The sequence below is a fragment of the Urocitellus parryii genome, chromosome 5, assembly GCF_045843805.1.
Source record: "Urocitellus parryii isolate mUroPar1 chromosome 5, mUroPar1.hap1, whole genome shotgun sequence".
NCBI classification, from domain to species: domain Eukaryota; kingdom Metazoa; phylum Chordata; class Mammalia; order Rodentia; family Sciuridae; genus Urocitellus; species Urocitellus parryii.
Genome location: NC_135535.1, coordinates 158,897,362 through 158,917,384, shown reverse-complemented (window position 1 = coordinate 158,917,384; position 20,023 = coordinate 158,897,362). Strand labels below are relative to the sequence as shown.

Genomic DNA, 20,023 nt, shown 5'->3' with positions numbered 1-20,023 from the left:
CCTGTGATCCCAGCAACTCAGTGGGCCACGGCCGGAGGGCCACCATGGACAGACCAGGACAGACCAGGCAACCTGATGGGACCCTGTCTCAAAAAAAGAAATAAATAAATAGGATTAGGGCTGGGGATGGTGGTGCACCCCGGTAATGCCAGAGGCTCAGGAGGCTGGGGAAGGCAGAGGCAGGAGGACTGCAGATTCCAAGCCAGCCCTGGCAACTCAGCAAGACCCGAAGAAACGCAGCGCGACCCTGTCTCAAAATGAGAGATGAGAAAACGGCTGAAGAAAAAGGTGGGGGGTGTGGCTCAGTGGTAAAGCATCCCTGGGTTCCATCCCCAGGACTAAAAACCACAGCTATGCCCCCAGGGATATGCAATATAACAAATCACCCAAACTTAGTGCGTCGCTTCCTGCCGAGACCCTGGCTAACAAGGACACCAATCAGGGTCACATTGAACACCCCAGTATTTATTGGGCCCTTGAACCAATGGCCCTGGCATGTTGTAAACATTAACATGGAAAGACCCTGTGCCCATCCAGGCTGTGGCCCCCCAGGCCAGTCCCCCCTGTTGGAGAACCCAGGCCGACCTGCTGGGTCCTGGGCACAGGGGCGCGCTGAGCCCAGTCCGGGGAAGGAGGGCTCGGCGGGGGTCTTCTGGGCTCTGGGTCTAGGTTCTGTTCTCTCCTGAAAAAAGGCAGGGGCAGTGCAGGCTTGGGTCCTGTGCCTGCAGACAGCCACCCCGGAGTGCCTCTGCTGAGTAGGGAGGGCCGAGGATCCCCGCCCATCTTGCTGTGGCCTGGTGACAGCTCACAGCTGACCGTGAGTGACCCATCAGCTAAGGCGGTGAGAGGCCCTCTTTACAAGTGTCCTCTTCCAACGTCTCAGAGTGTCCTGCTGCAGGGTCTGGAGCGTTTCTCCTTGCGTGGTCCGGGGGGCATGGACGGCTGGCCAGCATCCTGGGAGAGGCCGATGGCTCTGTTCTGCGCCAAGCCGGATGCCGGCCCCGTCCTCCGCGCCTTGGCAGCGCCGGCCCTCTCGCCCATCGCTGGGCCCCGAGCCTCAGGTAGCCCTGACGTCCTCGCGCCCGCCCTAGATGAGGTGCACCAGCAGGGCCGAGCAGGCGGAGCCCAGCACCAGGCCGATGGACATGTAGAAGGACATCACCACTCCTGTGGCCTCGGCCAGCTCCCGGGGCACGATCTTGGGCCCATAGATGAGGGCCAGGGTGCTGAGGTAGCCGTTGCTCAGCCCCAGCAGGCAGGTGAAGAGCACGGGGTAGACGTCGGACCGGAAGACCACAGTGGCCAGGCGGACGCGGGGCTGGTAGTTGCAGAACACGAAGAGGGGCACGAGGCAGGAGCGCAGCAGGACCAGGCCGGGCAGCACCTTGCTCTTGGGGCCTGGCACCTGGACCCAGGCAGTGATCTGCCGGCCACACAGGTCAGCAAAGTTGTACAGGAGGAAGGTGGTGAGGGGCACGAAGAACGTGGTGGTCCACGGGGAGCCGGAGTCCTTGTGGAGGGACTCAATGTTGGTGCAGACGGCGGGGAAGATGAGGCTGGTGATGAGGAACAGGTAGAGCACACAGAAGCCCAGGCCACCGGTCTTCTTCAGGATGGGGCGGAGGGGCGGCATGTGCGACCCACCGGATCCCGGGGCCACCAGGGGGGTGCTGTAGGTGTCCTGTGGTGCGGCCTCTTCACCAGAGAACACGCGGGCTGGACAAATGGGCCTCATATAGTACCTGCGGGGAGGAGGGCGGGTGTGCGGTCAGCGGGCCAATGTAGAGGCCACCTGGGCTTTCCAGGGAGAGACCCTGGAGTCTGCACAGTGTGTTCAGGACAGAACCCTTAGGCCCTGCAGCCTGGGGTCCCTCGATGACGCATGTGGTACAGGCGGTGGCTACAGGAGGCCCCCCATCCCAGGCTGCCCACCAGGCTGGCTCCAGGCCTCAGCCAGTAGTGGCTGCTGTGCTTAAGGGACAGAGGGAATCAGTGCTGACCACCACATGATGAGCACAGGCTCCTCCTGTCCTTGCTCGTCTGTTTTGTTTTGAATTTTGGAGAGGAGGAGAGGGAGATAGAGAAAAAAATAGCACACAGAAACCCGAAAATTTAAATTCTATGAGCAACAGAGGCTCATGCAACGCACCAAATAACACAGAAGAGCAAGACAGTCGAACCCTGCTGTCCTCCCACTGACCCCTCCCGAGTGCCACTGACCGATGGCAACCTCGTCAGTAACGTTCCATGCACTTGCAAAAACCACAACCTGCACCCGGCACACAGTTACTTAAAGTGGGCTCCAACTGTATGCAAGGCTTTTTGCAACAATATACAGCCTAGTACATCCACAGATACGCCGCACAGTGGCCAAAGTCACGCGGCCTGTTATTCCAAGTGCTTATGCATAACTGCCTAAGGGACACGATCTTGTGGCCAACCTTTCCCAGACCCCCCTGGTTCTCGGTCCCCTCTCTGGTGGGTGGCTGCATTGCTCAGCCTAGGCGTGTACGATGTCCTGCTCCCCTGGATGTTTAGGTTGGCCCCCGTTTTTCACTACAAGTCACACTGCCTCGAGCATCCCTATACTGAAGTCCTTGCACACGTAGCCTAGTACTTTGGCAGGATGGATGTCGAGAACAGGAGATCCCTGGATTGGGAGTTTGCCTCTGCCGGGTGCAGTGGCACACACCTGCCACCCCAGCATGGTGGAAGGCTGAGGCAGGAGGATCGCGAGTTCAGAGCCAACCGCAGCAACCTTGCAAGACTCTAAGCAACTCAGCGAGACCCTGTCTTTAAACAGAATATTAAAAATGGGCTGGGAGTCTGCTCAGTGGTCACATGTCCCTGGGTTCAATCCCTAGTACCAAAAAAAAAAAAAAGTTTGAATCTGTGAAACTTCTCTTGATATCCATAAACTGCTCTCTAGATAAGAGTCCCAATTCATCTCTGCCCAATACTAATCATCCACCCTATGTCACCTGACCTGTTAATTTTTGTGAGTACCTATTTACTTTTTTCAAAAATGTGACCATGATCTATAATCATCCTGTTAGTGTGCTGCCATCATGCATCTCCTTCTACAGGGGACAGCTCCCTGGAGCCAGGACCACATGGGATTGTTTCTAGTCTACACAGAGTGGTAGAAAGAACTAGTAAGTACCCCACAGCAGTGTCTGCCCCACCTGATCTTCAGTGCTGAATACCGTCAATCTTTTCAACTTCTGCTTCGGTTAGTTTGCCTTGCTGTGTGACCTTGCCTGAGCCCTTAACTTCTCTGGCCTCAGGTATCTGAAAGCCAGGAAACAGGCTGACTCTATTAACACAGATCCAACATAAGGGCTTGGGGTACATGTGTGGGGGAAAACCACAGCGTGGTGACAACTGGGTTTTGGTTTCAGCCTTGCTTCCGTCCCCCTGTGTGACCCTGGGCCTTGGTTTCTTCCTCTGAGATGGAGGTTTGACAGAGCTCTGGGGGTTCAAAGTCTCTGCCAGTCTTCCCAACCTGGGAGCCTCCAGCTGCCCCGTGAGTGGGTGGGAGTGCTGCTCCCAGTCCTTCCCTGTGATGCTGAGCAGGGGCCTTGAACCATGTTTCCCAATCAGGGACAGGAAAAGTCCCACTTCCCTCTTGGCTCCGTGCTGGGTCCTGCCCTCCAGGCTGCTCTAAGAAGCTGCAGGCCAAGTCCCTGGGGTCGAGCTCCTCCCCACAGGCTCCCAACCCCTCCTCTGAGCGCAGCACGGGCTCCTTTCAGTCAGGTGCAGTCGGAGCAGCTAGGGGAGCCAGCCCTGTCTGGGAGCTCCGGCCTGGACAAGGCCGGCCGCTGGGCCTGAGTTCTCATCAACAAGGAAGCAGGAGTCTGTGCAGGCGGCCTGGCCCGGGGGCTCTGCCTCACACTCTCAGCTCCGAGGCCCTGCACCTGCCCAGATGCGACTGGCGCCCAGGCTGACCTACGAGGCTGCCTGGTTTGGTACTAAAGTCCCAGGTGAACCAGAGGTTGCTGCGCTTCGGTAACAGCCACCCAGAGCACTGGGGTCAGGGTGCGGACTCTCCTCCCAGGTTCATCCAGGGTCTCAAAAATGATCTCAAAAGCAGGACAAGGTGCCAGGCAGTGGAGGGGACCGGGACAGTGAGCCACAGCAGGGCAAGTGGGGCTCAGGGGTCTGCGCCCGGGACACTGCGGGACGCCACGGCTGAGTCCTCTCCTCCTGAAGCCTCGGAGGCCAGCTGAGGTGGTGAGCAACCCCGAAGGAGGAGGGCAGCCCACGGCCACAGACCAGGGCTGGATGGCTCCCTGCACTGCCCAAGGTCAGGGCCTGCGGTGGCTCGCCAGGTGGCCACCCAGCACAGCTCCCTGGGGCTCAGGTGTAAAGTGGCAAAATCAACGATGACCACAGAGTGTCACAAACAAAAATCATAATTGTAATAATAATAATAATAATAATAATAAGAAGAAGAAGAAGAAGAAGAAGAAGAATTGGTAATAAACAAAAAAATAGGCACCTAACCTGCTTAGCTCACAGGCCACCTCACAGAATAGGTTCCCATGGAAGGGGGCAGCCCAGCCGGCTCCCTCTGTGGGGCCCAGGGAAACCTGGCCTCCTCTGGGTCTCAGCATTGTCACCTGTAAAGTAGGGAAAATTCCTGCCTCCCTATGTCAGATAAGAAAAGGGCTTACAAGATGCTTTGGAAAGGATAAAACTCGGGAGAAAGCCAGAGGCTGGTTTCTCCTTTGGTACCAGGGATTGGACTCAGGGGCCCTCGACCACTGAGCACATCCTCAGCCCTGATTTGTATTCTATTTAGAGACAGGGTCTCCCTCGGTTGCTTAGGGCCTCACTAAATTGCTGAGGCTGGCTTTGCACTTGAGATCCTCCTGCCTCAGCCTCCCGAGCCACTGGGATTACAGGCGTGTGCCATTGCTCCTGGCAAGATTGGTTTCTTAAAGAGCAGGTAGGAGGAAGAAAGGAAGAGGAGGAACTGGAGAAAGGAAAAAAGAGAGACCCTCATGGCACGAAAGGGGATCCTGAGGGCAGAAGACACCCTTGGGGCAGTGAGTGGTGGGAAGTGCAGGCTGGGAGGGACCTGCAGGCCCTGCTCTGCCATGGCTGGCTATGGACCCAGGGGAGTACCCTGACTGCTCCCATCCCTGGGTCTCACCTGTACGTGGGAATGACCATAAAGAACAGCAACACTAAGAGGAACCGGGTGTGTCAGCAGTAAGCCAGGCGGGCACCCTGAGCTGGCCCAGAGGGTGCGGGGTGAACGGGAGCTGTGGCTTCTTACTGTCGCTCAGGCCCCACTTCTACCCCTCCTTCCCTGTCCCTGAACCTGCAGACACCCACTGCCTGGGGGTGTGGCTTGCAGCCAGCTCACACCAGTGACCAGGCCAACTGACTGACGGACTGCTGCAGGCCAGGTGCAGCAGGAGGCCCTGGGATACAGAGGACCCCGCTCACCCTGGGGCAGGTGCAAGTAATAAAGAAGGCCACCGACAAGCCTGCAACTCAGGAGGCTGAGGCAGGAGGATCACAGGTTCGAGGCCAGCCTCAGCTACTTAGTGAGGCCCTAAGCAACTGAGCAAGACCCTGTCCCAAAATAAAAAGGGCTGGGGGTGTGGCTCAGTGGTAAAGCACCCTGGGGTCCATCGAGGACCAAGCCCCCACGACCAAAAACCCCAGGGTATCAGATGACCCTGTTGGATGATGAGGAACACAGACACGGAGAGCTGAGGCTGTCCACTTAGGAAGACGAAGGGCGGACGACAGGGCCTCACCTGGAGTACTCCAGCCTGGGCAGCAGCAAGTAGAGCCCCAGGCACAGTCCCAGGAAGGCGGCCGCCGTCAGGAAGAAGGCCAGGGTGCTGTCCGTCACGTCTCTGGACGCCGCCAGGTCCACCAGCGAGGCCACGGCGCTAATGGTCCCTCCCATGGCTCCTCCTGCAAGGGGCAGAGGACCATGGAGTCACTTGAGGAGGACACAGGGGAGCACTCCAGGGCCCCTTTCCACTCAGACCAAAATTAAATTCCTCCAGGGTCAAAGAGGCCATCGTTCTCAGTGTCCCCAAGTGGTGGCAGACAGGAAGGGGTCCTGCCGAGTTTCAGAGGGGTGGCTCGTCCCCATCCCTGGTCCAGCTCCCTGCTCTGTGCTGGACTTGGCCTCCACGGAGGCCACCACCTGTCTCCTGCCCTGCTCCCCCTGGCCCTGGCCTCCTCCCGTGCCACCCTCCCAGGAGGACCTGACGGTTTAGATCCCAGGGACGGGAATCCCCGGGAGCTCGGGGTCTCCTTTCCTCTGTGCTTGGCCAGCGGGGAGAGGCTGGGGGACATTCCAGCAGTCCTCCCTGCCACGGAATCTCCCCTACCCAAAGGCAGCTGTGGGCCGCCCCATGTGAACGTGGGCCGGAGCACACGCATGCACACACCCATGTGCATAGCCTCACACACTCACCCACAAGCAGGCAGCCACCCCCACACAGAAGGACCTTGCCCAGCGCTTTGGCTCAGGTCACCTCATGCCCCTCACTGCTACCCAACGCTTCTCCTGTGCCGGGTGGCGCGACCTAGCAGGGCGACCCTGGACCCCGAGCACAGGGACCCCGAGCCCAGGGAACCCCAGCTCAGGGACCCCGAGCCCAGGGACCCCGAGCACAGGGACCCCAAGCCCAGGGACCCCGAGCCCAGGGAACCCCGAGCCCAGGGACCCCGAGCCCAGGGACCCCGAGCCCAGGGACCCCAAGCCCAGGGACCCCGAGCCCAGGATGCACATCTGCCCTTGACTGGGCCTCGCTCGCCCTGATCCTGGAGGCCAGGAGGACTCTCAGGGCCACGGTCTGCTGTCTGTAAGACGGAACCGCGATGCCCGTGGGCTGCTTTGACAGCTGCACGAGAGGGTCCCCAGAAAGTGCCCGGCACACGGCCAACTGTCACCAAGTGCCAGTTCCCTTCCCTGCCACGTCACTCATCACTCGGCTGTGTCTGGGAGGCCAGGGTGTGTCTTCCTTTCCTTCGGGAGCCTCAGCCATGGGAGTCAGTCTGTGCCAGCCGCGGGGGTCAGCTGCAGGAGTGTGACGGGCAAGTCACCCCTGCCTCGCTCTGCCCGAAAAGCGGGGGCCAGTGCTTGTCCTGTCCATCCCGAGACAGCAGAGGGGGGGAGGGGGATGACGGATGGAAGAGGGGACACTGCTATCCACACACTGATGCCTGTGAGTGTGTCCACCCCTGGGTGGACGGGATGTGTCTGCTGGCCTTAGGGCGTCGGGATTTTGAATCTCAGAGAGGCAAGGAGGCTGACCGTGAACGGTGGGGCAGGCTGGCCCATGTGGGCACCAGCTGCTCTGCCACCCCGGGCGGCTCTTACTGGGCACCTCTTTGGCCACTGCTGGGTGGGGCAGACTGGGAGCAGGACAGTAGAGGCCCCGCCACCCAATGCCCCATTGCTGCCTCACCCACACTCAGCCAGAGCCTCTACATGAGGAATGGCCTTGGCCTTGGCCCCAATGGACAATTCTTTTTTTATTTATTTTTTTGTTACCAGGGATTGAACTCAGTGCTTAGCCACTGAGCCACATCCCCAGCCCTATTTATATTTTATTCAGAGACAGGGTCTCACTGAGTTGCTTAGGGCCTTACCAAGTTGCTGAGGCTGGTTTTGAACTTGCAGTCCTCCTGCCTCAGCCTCCCGAGCCTCTGGGATTCAGGCAGGCATCACCCGCACTTGGCTGACAATTCTTTCCCTCAACTTTCCCAGCATCCATTCCATTAGCCTAGGTGGGGCCTGGGGTTGGGGCTGGGGCTGCAGATACCCAAATCTGCAGAGTGACTAAGACCACAGACCTTGGAACCAGAGCCTCAAAGCCCAGTCCAGTCTCAGCTCTGCTACTTCTAGCTGTGTGACCTTTGCGAAGTCAGAGAACCTCTCGGTGCCTCCATTTTCCCCATTTTCTGATGGGGGCGTTAGTAAGACCCACCTCTCAGGACCATCCTGAAGAATGAAAGGATTATTACATGCAAAGTGCTCAGAATGGTGCCCGACTCAGACAGGGTCCAAATTCCAAGTAAATCCTCTCACGTTCCCAATTAGGTTGTGGTTATTTCCGTCCTTTCCACATCAAAGCATCGACAACAGGGTAAACCCTTTGCCAAGAGGGGGCCTACTCCTGAGAAGCTGTAATCCCCACCTGGACGTTTCCTAAGAACCGGGGTTGGATGCCGTAAGACGTTCCGCCGCTGCCCGGAGGAGAGATCTTAACGTCCCGCCTATTGATTCCCCTCTCCCTTACCAACTTGTGGAGAATTTGCAATTTTATCATCAACAACAAACCAGGCCTCCGGGAGCTCATCCTTCATGACTCCCTGCTTTTATCTCATCAGTTATGGAAATACATGCAAATGAGAGGTTTAAAAAAAACACCCTCCAAACAAAGGAATTGTTCCTCAGATGCCAACACGCCCAGAATTCACAGATGGGCCCAAACGAAAGGGATGCTGGGGCTCTGGGAGCTGGAGCCACCTCGGATGTCCAGGATGCTGGACACCCCTGGTGGGGGCTGCACCCAGTCATGACCACAAAGTCTAAGCCCTAATGCTCCATCTTGAATCCACTCGTTCCTGGGTGGTCCTCTGGGGAAGGATTAATCGGGAAGGGCCACTGCTGACATCCATGGTGTCTGGTCACTGGCCCCTGGAGCGGAAGCCAGCAGGACTGAAGTCACACAGAAGAGCCCTCCTCCAGCTCGGTGGAGGGAGGTGAGGGGGTCAGAGCCTCTTTTTGAGGCCAAGGGTGTCAGGGGATTACTGTTTGGTGGCCCTTTCCCTCGGCCCAGACCTGCCCTTCTTGAAGCACGGCGAGGGCCTGTGGACTAGGCGTAGGAAACTCAGCCACGAGTCCATTTTTATTTTATTTTAGGCCCAAGGTTTTCCCAGAATAGAGCCAGAAGCCTAATCCCATATCAAAGATGGCAAACAGACCGGAACTCACATCTAGACTCTGATCCTGCCCGAGTAATTGCCTCAAGGGCCGTGTTGAGAAGGATTTAGAGGCTCAGGAGGAAAGATAGGGATCTACTAGTGATGTCTGGCCCTGGCACCGGGCCCGGGAGGGGGATCTGCTCATCAAGGTACTTGTCATCCCTGCCACGTAGCACCTGGCATCCTGACCCAATGGGCACGGCACACGGTCTACACAATTCTTCTCAAGTCGGCAAACATTGAAAGCCCTCCTCTGTGCATTAGAGACATGGGGACACAGAGAGGCCGAGCCTCGGGGCTTGCTCTAGGGGTGGTGATTTCCGGGGAAAACTCAGAGGCTGATTGACCCAGCTCTGTTTTACCTTGAGGGGTCACTGGGGACAGGGACAAAACAGCCGAGGTCCTGATAACAGGCTCAGCATCTGCATGGAAACTTCAGCTGGGGGCTGACCCCTGCCGGTCACGAGCCAGCCCAGGGACGGCCCAAGTCCAGGTGACCGAGGCGCCCATTCACTAGGCCATCGGCTCCGAGAGGCCACATCTCGTTCACCTCTGAATCCCTGGCACCGGGCGGGTCCTCTATAAAATGGAAAGAAGAAAAGGCAGGTAGAAAGGAGGAAAGAGAAAAAAGGGTGGAGAGGAAAGGGCAGGAAGAGACACAGGAAGGAGGAGGGAAGGGAGAAAGAAAGGCTGGTTCAGAAATGGCGCTTGGAAGGCGACCTGGTTTTCATAAGTGACTGCGACTGCGGCTCCCTCCTGTTCCTTTTCTGGTGTGACGGCCACACTCTCCCACAGAGACCTGGGTGGCCTTGAGTCTAAGTGGCTGAACAGCTATGGTGGAAGTGATCCTGCAGGTCTCCGTCAAAAATAATGTGCTGCCTGAGCCTCTGGGGACACACAACCTGCTGCCTGGACACCATGCCACCAGGAAGCCCAAGCAGCCATGAGGAGGTCCAGGTGGAACCCAAGCCCCTGCTCTAGCCCAGCTCAGGGTAGCTGCCAGCTTCCGGTCTCCGGCCTCCAGTGGGCTCCCAGGGCCGGTCCCGGGCCACAGAGCGGAGCAGCTCTCACCTGATATCAGTGCCTGGGCGTTCCTCATGGGGAAGGCACCGGTCAGGCCGTAGACGCTGCTGCTGAAGATGGTGGAGGAACCACTGACGATCACCATGCAGACAATGGTGACAGCGAAAAAGCCGTGGCGCCAGGAGGAGGTGTCCACCTTCACCAGCACGGTCATCACCACGAAGATGGCCAGCGTGACAGTCAGGGAGGCCAGGACACGGACACGGACGGGAATCCTGCGGTGAAGACAACAGGAGCCATTAGATGTGACCTCCGGCGTGGCTTGAGGGTGGTGCTGGGGAGGGGGGGAGCTGGGTGTCAACGTCTACTCTGCGTCCAGAAGCCTGGGTTTGAGCCCCGGCTTCAGCATCTGCACCTGGGGGAGGATGCACTCAGGGGTGTGGGGGCTCCAGGGAGACAAACGGTGTACAGCAGGGGCAGGGGCAGTGCGGGTGTCCTCTCCGTGGACACTCTGCTCTTCAGCTCACTGGCTGCGAGGGTCGGTGCCTGCTAAGCCCCCTGCTCTGCCTGTCCCCAAGCTGTGCTCCCGCTGGCTTTGCTGAGTACCCAGAGCAACCACCCTGCGCTTCCCGAAGGAACTCTCGGTGGGCGGTGGGCGGGAGGGGAAGAGAGCTTTGTCATCGCCAGCCATCACCACGGCACTCACAGTCCCTAACTTGGGCTGCCCACTCTTCTACATGCTAGGTCCCTTCTGACACCATGGCTAGAGAACCTGAGGTCAGAGAGCTTAAGGGACTTGTTCAAGGACACTCGGCTGGGCCCCAGGGGGTACCCAATGGCTTCCTGGGATGAAGGGACTCCGAGTGGCACAGCATGGGGGGCCAGGATGGTCTCAACTGTGAGGGCAGCAGCCAAGGCAGAGCTGGTGTGCCCAGGGCCAGGCCCCAGGTGCCCCTAATGCCACACCACACCTAAGCCCTGGCCCCCTCCCAGCCTCCATGGACCCAGGAGGACAGCGGGGAAGGAGGCCCTGAGAGAAAGGCCCGGTTTCTCTTCCAGGAGGGACAGCACCATCTCAAGGGCCCTGAGGCCATCAGATCAGACCAAGCCCCACCCAGATCTAGTTCACTCTCCCATAACCGGGGCGGGTGGGGCCGTGAGTGAGAGAGAGGCCAGAGTAGACAGGAAGACAAACGTGGAAGGTCGGAAAGGACACACAGACACGTGGGCACGAGGGGGAGCAAGAGGACGAGAGGAAAGGGCCCCAGTGAACCTGAGTCTCCTCCGGGTCCCGGGTGGGAGGGCAGGTGAGCCTGGGCACTGTGAGGGGGACAGGGAAGTCCGAGGAAGCGCAGGGACAGGCCTGGCTACAGAGGAGTCGTGGGTAGCTGGCCCTGAGCACCGCGTGCCGAGTGCTGTGCAGGCAGCGGGCAGGGGACAAGCAGCACAGGCCCTGTGTTCCCCCAGCAGAGGGCCATCGGAGCCGATGGGGCATCCGGGGGCCACACGACCCATCCTGCCCCAAGGAGAGAAGGGGCAGTGGCCCTGGGCTGGGCACACAGGTCTGGAAAGACTGTCCACCTGTGCGCATTCACAGAAGTGACAGCGGACTCCGGCTGCAGACAAGATGGAGAGGAGAGCAGGGGACAAGGCTGGAGAGAGACAGAGCCGGCCCTCGAGGGCCTCCTTATCCTGCCAGCCCAGGACCTGGTCCTCAGGGGGGATGGGGTCTCTGTTGGCCGGCCCTGTCACCTACACCACCCCAACCTCACACAACAGGCACAGACCCAGCCCAGGTGACGAGAGCGTCCAGAGCTCCTGGCCACTGGGAGTGGCTGGATTAGGGATAGCGTGTGACCGGCTCAGGGCCACCGCTCTCTCCCAGGACTGACCTGGGAGGTGGCAGGGAGCAGCTCCGTGCAGCGTCTATTTGGCTGCCAGGAGTCGCCCTGGCAGCTGTGTGGGGGGAGGGGAGGCTGCCAGAGATGAGCCGTGGGGACTGGCAGAGCCCAGGGTCAGGGCAGAGGGGACTCCCTAGGCCCGATCACGCCTGGGGCAGCTCTGACCTGAATTTAAAGAACGAGTTCAGCCCTTTGGAGTCTCTGATGTTTGTTTCAAGCGCACCCACCAACACAGAGGTCCGTCAGGGTTGCAAGCTGGAGAAGGACGGGCAGGAGCTCCCAGGGACGCTGCTGTGCCCACCCACGAGCCTTCGCTTGTCACACTGGTGCAGGAGGCAGGCTGGAAGTGACAGGTGCTTAGCACTAAGAGCAGGCTTCAGCGATGACGCCTGGAGGGGCTGGCGGGGGACACCCCAGCTCCCACCTGGTGTGTTCTGCTGGCTCTGGGCAGCACTAAGCCCTGGCTCCCTGGTGGTGGCTGGGCTGGTGGGTGTCCCCTCCTTCCGCCTGACCCTCCCTTGTTTCAGGGTCTGCTTCTGGGAAACTTCACCAAGATGCCCACTGAGACTCCCACTAAGACACACCTTCGCCGGGTACACAGGAGCTTCAGCCAAGGCAGCTGCCGGGTGGGCAGCCACTGAGCGTCTACTGTCAGAGCAAATCAGACACCCGGGAAGCTGGAGGTCAAGCCTTGGCCCTGATGCTCAGGGTCATCCTTCATGCTCCAGTCTCACCCAGGGGCCTCGCCTTCTGCCCCGAGCTGCCTCACCCACCCCAGAGACAAAGCCAGCAACACTCTGCCCAGCTCGCTGTGTGATCCCAGGTGAATATTCAACTTCTCTGAGCCTCTGTCTCCTCTCTAAAAAGAAAAGCCTAGAATAGCGAATAATCAGGTCTCTAATAATGGAGCATTCTAAACCAGGGGAAATACAAGTGAATGCAGAGGGTGGGGAAAAATACCAAAAGATTCCAACCAGTTCCTGGTAAAGGTCTGCTGGGAAGCACGTCTGACAACCCGGGAGGGCAGTGGTGCTGGGCCGCTCCTCGCGCTGGCCTCGTCCCCCCACACTACCTGCCTTCCACCCCTTGGGTGTGGCCGTGGCCGGCTGCCCACACCGGTCTCCCAGACACAATGATGGAAAAGCTGGCAGTAATGGGGGCTAAATCGCAGAGCCCCCAGGGCTTTACCACAGGGAAATTAGTGGCTTGAACAAGAAGGTGGCTTTGCAGAGATCAAGGGTACACAGCGGGGGACGAGGCCAATGCCAACCACAACACAAAAGCAGAGCAGTCCAGAGCCCAGACCCTCCCCCAGGGTGTAGAGCCTCACCTGCACAGGTGCCTTCCCACCACCCCTCCCCCAGGGTGTAGAGCCTCACCTGCACAGGTGCCTTCCCACCACCCCTCCCCCAGGGTGTAGAGCCTCACCTGCACAGGTGCCTTCCCACCACCCCTCCCCCAGGGTGTAGAGCCTCACCTGCACAGGTGCCTTCCCACCACCCCTCCCCCAGGCAGGGTGTGGAGCCTCACCTGCACAGGTGCCTTCCCACCTAGATATCTGCAGCCTCAACTGCACCAGAGTCTCCGCCCACTGCCCTAGGACCTTGGGGATCCCAGAGGCCATTTCCAATGCCCATAAGGCTTTATGAAATGTGGGGGGCTCAGCCACCCCACCCCAGAGCTCGGGGGGGCACACTGCCTGTCTCTGTTTCTTCCTCCCCCAGGGTAGGAAAGTGGCCCCAGGGAGAGTGATGCTCTTGGGACACTAGCGAAGGTCCAGGAGAATGTGCCCTGGTGTCAGAGTTCCACTTGGGGACAAGGCATGGCCAAGATGACAGCCCAGGAGCCTGGGGCAGGCCACACAACGTGAAGACTCTTGGAGAGGGACGTCCACGGTTCCCAGGCTGCCGGTTCCCCACCCCCACCCCTCGCCCCCACACCACAAGGGAGGGCTCAGGACCCCAGGGGACAGTTTCTTCATAAGTCTCCAAAATGTAAATCCTCCTCATAAGTATTTATGATGCTGCAGATTTAACATAATAAAACACTTGGCGATTATGGATGAGCCAGTCAGAGAAAGCCAGGGTGCTCCAGGAGGGAGAGCAGGAGACATTTCAATCTCGCACATTAAATAAGAAACAGCCGAGCCCCAGAGGGTCCTCTCCCAGCCTGGGAACAGACGGGGCTGGGAGCACGTTCCCGCAGTGCCCAGCCCCCCCCCACCAGATCCGGGTCAGGCCAGGGCAGATCCCCAGGGTCACACCAGGGCCTCCCCGCTGGCTGGCTGTGCGTCCTGAGTGAGATGCCAAGGGGGTATCACCCTCGTCAGGTTTCAGAAGGTGGCTTCGGACCTAAGGGGATGGCAGTGCCCATCCATGTGTGCCAGGTCACCCAGCTGGGCAGAAGCCCCTGCTCCTGGAGCCCACCCTGGGGGCTTCCCACTACCATGGCCACACCCCACCCCCGCCTCTCCCCCGCTGGGGGCTGCCAGGGTCTGGCTCTGCCCCCAACACCACCCTCCCCTCTCGGGGGCGGGATCTCTGCAGGGTGTCCCCCCTGCTCTCAGCCCCAGGAGGACACTGATGGTAGTCGGGGAACAGGAGAGCGAGGCAGGTTCAGACACACAGCTTGCCATGGGGAAGAAGGGTCTGGGGGCCCTGGACACAGAGAGGACTTCCGGACACCTCCACAGGTCAAGCATGGAGCAGTGACCACAAGTGAGAGACAGCCACCACGCTTTGGGACATTGTCCAGCAGGCTCCCTGGCTCAGCCCAGAGGACGGCACACTTGGGGAGGCTGCGGTGCTGGGGATGACACACGGGAGGCCTGGGGCTGCCCCCTCCTTCTTCACTCAGAGCAGACATCACTAATCAATCAAGGGCATTCCCTGAGCCCAAATCTGCCTGAGAATCCTGTTCAGCCTGAGATCCAGCCTGGGATCCAGGGAGACACGACAAATTGATCAGAGCCAAGCCCAACAGATTTGTCATCGCTGACGGAAGGTTCCAGTGGGCTGCGCCAGAGAGAAGCCCAGGTTCCTGGACCACAGTGGAGTCAATGTTATCACCTAGCAGCACTTGAGGGAAACGTAGGTGACGTTGCTAGGGCAACTGCCTGTGTAAACTCAAGTTGAGAATGGACGGCAAGAGTCACCTCGGGGGTCTTTGGGTCATGATTATTTGCTATTCTCTTTAACCATCCCTTCCTCTGTGGTGCACCCACATGGAGCTTCTCCCAACCCTCACCAATGTAATATCAGGAATTCTCAGCCGGGCGCTATGGTGCAGCCTGTCACCCCAGCAGCTTGGGAGGCTGAGGCAGGAGGATGGTGAGTTCAAAGCCAGCCTCAGAAAAAGTGAGGTACTAAGCAACTCAGTGAGACCCTGTCTCTAAATAAAATACCAAAAGGGGCTGGGGGTGTGGCTCAGTGGTTCAGCACCCCTGGGTGGTTCCATCCCTGGTACCAAAAAAAGAAAGTGTCCCTACCCCTAGTGAGGGCTCGGGCATATCAGCTGGTGTGGTGGCTCCTCTAGGCAGCCGGAAGCTGCAGGATGCTGTCAGAAGTGACAGTGGCTCAGCTTCCACAGACCCCAGGAGAGAGGGAAGGAAACCCGCTGTCCCCACCCTCCTGGCTGCTGCCCTGGTCACCATGTGCAGCTGGAAGGTGGAAGTCCAGCTCCCTGGCCAGGCCCTGGTGGCTCAGTGACCTGAGGCCCAGCTGCGAGGACTCCTCTGAGCTGCCCCCTACCTGGGTGGCCGCGGGGAGGGGCGCCTGGGGGAGGGCCTACCTGTTGACAAGCAGGAAGTTGACCACCAGGCACAGCAAGGCGGGCACAGTGGAGGCCACGGCCAGGTAGCTCTCAAAGTAGTTCTGGAAGCACACAAGGGAGGAGGTGAGGCCACCGCAGACCAGGGCCCCTCGGGGGCTCCTCCCACTGTCCTCAGACTCCCAGGCCCATGGGGTCCCCCCATCTCCAACCTCAGATGCTCAGTCCCTCAACCAACAGCCACCGATGTTAGCAGTGAACACTTGGCCGTTAAGTGCCGGGTCACAGTGAAGGATCTCACGTTGTCCCTGTCCCCAGGGAGGCCCCCACTCCCACCCCCTCAACCTGCCCCACGGGGACCCTGAGCAGTGGGGGCAGGGCTCAGGGCAGGTCAAGAAGAAAAGCTTTGCCCTCCAGCCTTTGGCCCCTTGCCAGAATGCAGAGGGACGGACCCCCGGGTTTTGTCCTGACTCAGCCATGACCTCAGTTCTGGGGACCAAGTGAGCCCCCTTTCAAACTCGCCAGCCCCGCTCCCGCCAGGAGATGCCACCCTAGCTCTGGACTCACTCCCTTGGCAGAGCAGCTGGCCAAGGTCAAAGCCGTGTTGGGAAGTGGCTCCTACTGGCCAGGATGAGGGAAAGAGCGTTATTTTGGCATCAGCTCTGGACATGGACAAGACGGCAAGCGCCCACAGAGGGAGGGAGGCTGTGCTGGTTAGAACCTACTAGAACACATAGCTGACGATGCCGGGGAGAGACCCGCTGTGCTGGCCAGTGCTCTGAGAACTGGCCCCGCGGTAGGATGGACTTTACTCTGTGCGCATGACCCCTCAGCATTGCTGTCTTTACAAACAAAACACCGGCCAGGCGAGGCGGGGCACGCCTGTAATCCCCACAACTCTGGAGGCTGGGAGAGGAGAATCGCAAGCTTGAGGCCAGCCTCAAAAACTTGGTGAAGCTCTGATCCTGTCCCTACATAAAAGAGGGGCTAGAGACATGGCTCAGCGGTTAGGTGCTCCTGGGTTCAATCCCTAGTACCCAAAAGTAAATAAAATAAAAACAAAACACTGGTGTGACTCAGTGGTAAGGTGCTGGCCCAGCATGCTGGAGGCCCGGGGTCTCCTCCCCACCACTGGCCAAATCAAAACAAACACAACCTCCCAAAACCCACCACTGGAAAAGGGGGACTGCTCTGGCTTTGGTCACAGTAGGTTAAACCACAAACCCCAGCAGGGGACAGGATCTAAGCGGAGATGAGCGCTCACAGGTAGTGAGCATTTGCGGTCTAAAGCCACAGAGGATTTGTGGGAATGACACCGTGGAGCCCTAAACCAGGAACCAGAAACTGTGTGGGAGCCCCACCGGGGCCAGCTCCGGCCAGCTCACCTAACGGGGAGCCCACGGGAGGACCAAGTGCCAGGAACAACACGTGTGGAGCATGTTCGAGTCCAAAGAGCCCTGCCAATCCCGGAGCCCACCAAGGAGCACAGGGTGTGTCCCCTGGGGAGCAGGAAGGCTCTCGGCAGCCCAGGACTCCACAGGAGGTGGTGTCAGAACACCCAATCAGAGGAAGGAGCGAGGAGACCCGAGGAGTCCCAGGTAGGAGGGCAGGAGGGGGGGGGAGTGGAGGGGTGACCCCTTGAGAAAATGAAAAGAGTGTGGCTTTGACGAGAGGCTCCAGAGGAGGTGGGACCGCAGTCAGACCTGGAAATTGAGGGTCAGATTCTTTGGGGGGCGAGTATGATTGTAGAGACCAAGAAAGAAGGCTGTCGGGTGGGCCCCTCCTAGTCTCAGGCAGAGACCCATCTGTGGCCTCTTTTCAGGCCGTGGTCTTTGAAACCTGCACCCTGAATAAAAGGTCGCGGTGGCTTTGCAATTAAAATGATAATCGCTGCCGGTGCGGGCCTTCAACCATGAGCCTTAGAAATAGCCTGGGCCTTTGAGATGCCACCTCATTGTTCCTGCCCTGATGGGCTCAGCAGAGCCTGGACTGGCCGGGGCAGTCAGTCAATTCCGCCTGACACAGTGGCTGGGCCTGCGTGAGTCAGGGGGGTGCCAGGGTGGGAGTGGACCCAGACCCCCGGGGCTAGCCTCTTGAAGACACACCCTTCATGCTGTGGCTGCTCCGAGAGTGGCAAGTCCCTGACTGGCTCTCAGGCCGGATGCAGAATCTGTGTTTATTTTTGGAGGAGGCTGAGGTTCCCGGAATGTTTTAGGGATGGGGATTTTCCAGGTAACTGAATGTTCTGGTTTGTTGAGAGTCGAGCAGAGAACTGCATCTCTTAATGTTGGAGAGCTTAAAATACTGACAACTGACTGAGAGACTCCGACTTTCTTTCTGCTGACTGAGCTCATTTCTCTGCTGCACAAAGAACGTGCCAGACAGGCAAGTTCTACCTAGAGAGGAACTGAGGCTGGACCACCGTTCAACTGGTAGGGATGGGAAGTGAGGTGGTGATCTGCTGGACACGGCGCATTCCGAGGACCTTTTTCATTAAAACAGAACAGCCAGGTGTGGTGGCACAAAGCAGTAATCCCAACAGCTCGGGAGGCTGAGGCAGGAGGATCACAAGTTCAAAGCCAGCCTCAGCAACTTACCGAGGTTTTAATTAATTCAGCAAGACCCTGTCTCTTAAAATACAAAAAAAGGGCTGGGGATGTGGCTCAGAGGTTAAGCGCCCCTATACCAAAAAAGAAAACAAAACAAAAAAAACCCCCACTTCATCCTGATATACAGATGTTGTGGGTTTTTTACTTAATTCTCTGCAGTTTCTGCCTGTATGCAGAGTTCTAGCAAAATGAGGTGCGATGGGCACTCAATGTGGCCCCACGCTCCCCCCCCTGGTGCTCACACCCCTGTGGGATGCCTCACCCAGGGGGGCTTCCAGCCAAGAATAGAAAGCAAGGCTGATGGCTGGTGCACGTGTGACCAGGTGCACATCACTCTGTGTCATGGAAGATGGTGGCAGCCTTCTTGCTGGCTTCATTTCTCCTACACTGGCTTTGAGGACGTGGGTGGCTACGCTGGGGAACCCCATGTGGCAAGGTACTGCAGGTGACCCCAAGTTGCTGCGGGTGGTCTCCTGCAGGAAACTGAATTCTGCCAACCACCTGGGCAGGTGTGGGAGTGGCCCTCCTCCCGAGGGGCTTCAGATGAGACACAGCCCTGGCTGACATCCTGATTGCAGCTCCAGGGAATTTAATCCGAAAGCCCAGCCAACCCACTCCCAGACTCCTGGCCACCTGCAGAGACCACGAGCAGGTCAGTGTGTGGTTTCACACTCAGTTGGTAGCATTTTGTCACAGGGTTCTGGGGGGCGGGGCTCCTAAGCAGGGTCTCCTGAACACTGGCAACTGACACTGCTGTGACCCTTTCCTCAACTTCCAGTCATAGTGACAATGTCTGTGGCTCACAAGGTGAAGAAAGGCTGAGCTTGCTGACCACACCTGCCCCTCCTGCCTCTGCACTGCCCAGTGGCTGTGGAAGGGACCAGGTAACACTCTTGGAAGCGGGGGGGGGGGGGGCGTTCCACATTCCCCCTCTTTGGCCAGATATTGACCAACTGTTCTGAAATGCTGGGCTTCCAGGGCTTCTCTGGAGAGGTCCACGTGCCTGGGCGGCAGCTGTTCTACTGCAAAGCCTTGGCGCACACTCAGGGGTCCCACAGCTCGTATCTGCTGTCTCGGTCACCACCTCACTTCCCCGGGATCACTCGGCTTCTGAAGCCTTTCCAAGAAATACCCAACAATGGCGCCAGGCATTCCAATCCTGAAGATGCACCCGCCACTGCCTTCCCGGGCTCCCCTCATTACCTCCTCCCGTGTATGCAGGGGATGTAAAGGCACTGGGGCACGGGTCCAGACCCTAATGGGAGCTGACAGTCACGCCCTCCAAAACGCTCGGGAATGCCCACCTCAGGGGGATTTATGTGATGTAATGTTTTAGGAAAAATTCCTGCGAGTTCCCTCAAAGGTGGTCTTTACTTACCCCACCAGGCACCCTGCGGCCATCTCCACGTCTACCTCGTGTACCCCAGGAGCCGAGGGCGAGCCCCAGCCTTGGAGGAGTGGAGGGATGTGGAGAATCAGGGCCCCCCATGTGATGGTGCAGGCTCTGCTGTGTCCCTCCTATGGACAGTGATATGGACGGAGTCCCTCGGAGTCGTGCGATAGCAGTTGTACAGCCACCCAAACCCTGCAGGCCAGGTGGCCTCCTCGGGATGCACGTGGAAGAGCAGCACTCAGCAAGGAGGTCGGGCAGAGGCAGTGTGAGGTGAGGGCTCCCCAAGCAGGTTCCCAGCCCCAGCAGCTGGGGACCCAGCAGGAGCCCAAGGCTCCCTAGGCCACCAGCCATGGCTGGGTGTC

General features: G+C 58.8%; 1 protein-coding gene across 1 annotated transcript in view; it reads right to left on the bottom strand.

The window, feature by feature from the left end:
- Positions 1 to 688: 688 nt before the first annotated feature.
- Positions 689 to 20,023, bottom strand: part of Slc29a3 (solute carrier family 29 member 3) — a 33,401-nt gene continuing 14,066 nt past the window's right edge. The window contains exons 3-6 of the mRNA XM_077798347.1: positions 15,681 to 15,763; positions 10,039 to 10,265; positions 5,775 to 5,937; positions 689 to 1,742 (exon numbers count right to left, since the gene is read on the bottom strand). Of these exons, the coding sequence (XP_077654473.1) occupies positions 1,088 to 1,742; positions 5,775 to 5,937; positions 10,039 to 10,265; positions 15,681 to 15,763 (1,128 nt within the window). The 3' untranslated portion in view covers positions 689 to 1,087. The remainder of the gene's footprint in view (positions 1,743 to 5,774; positions 5,938 to 10,038; positions 10,266 to 15,680; positions 15,764 to 20,023) is intronic.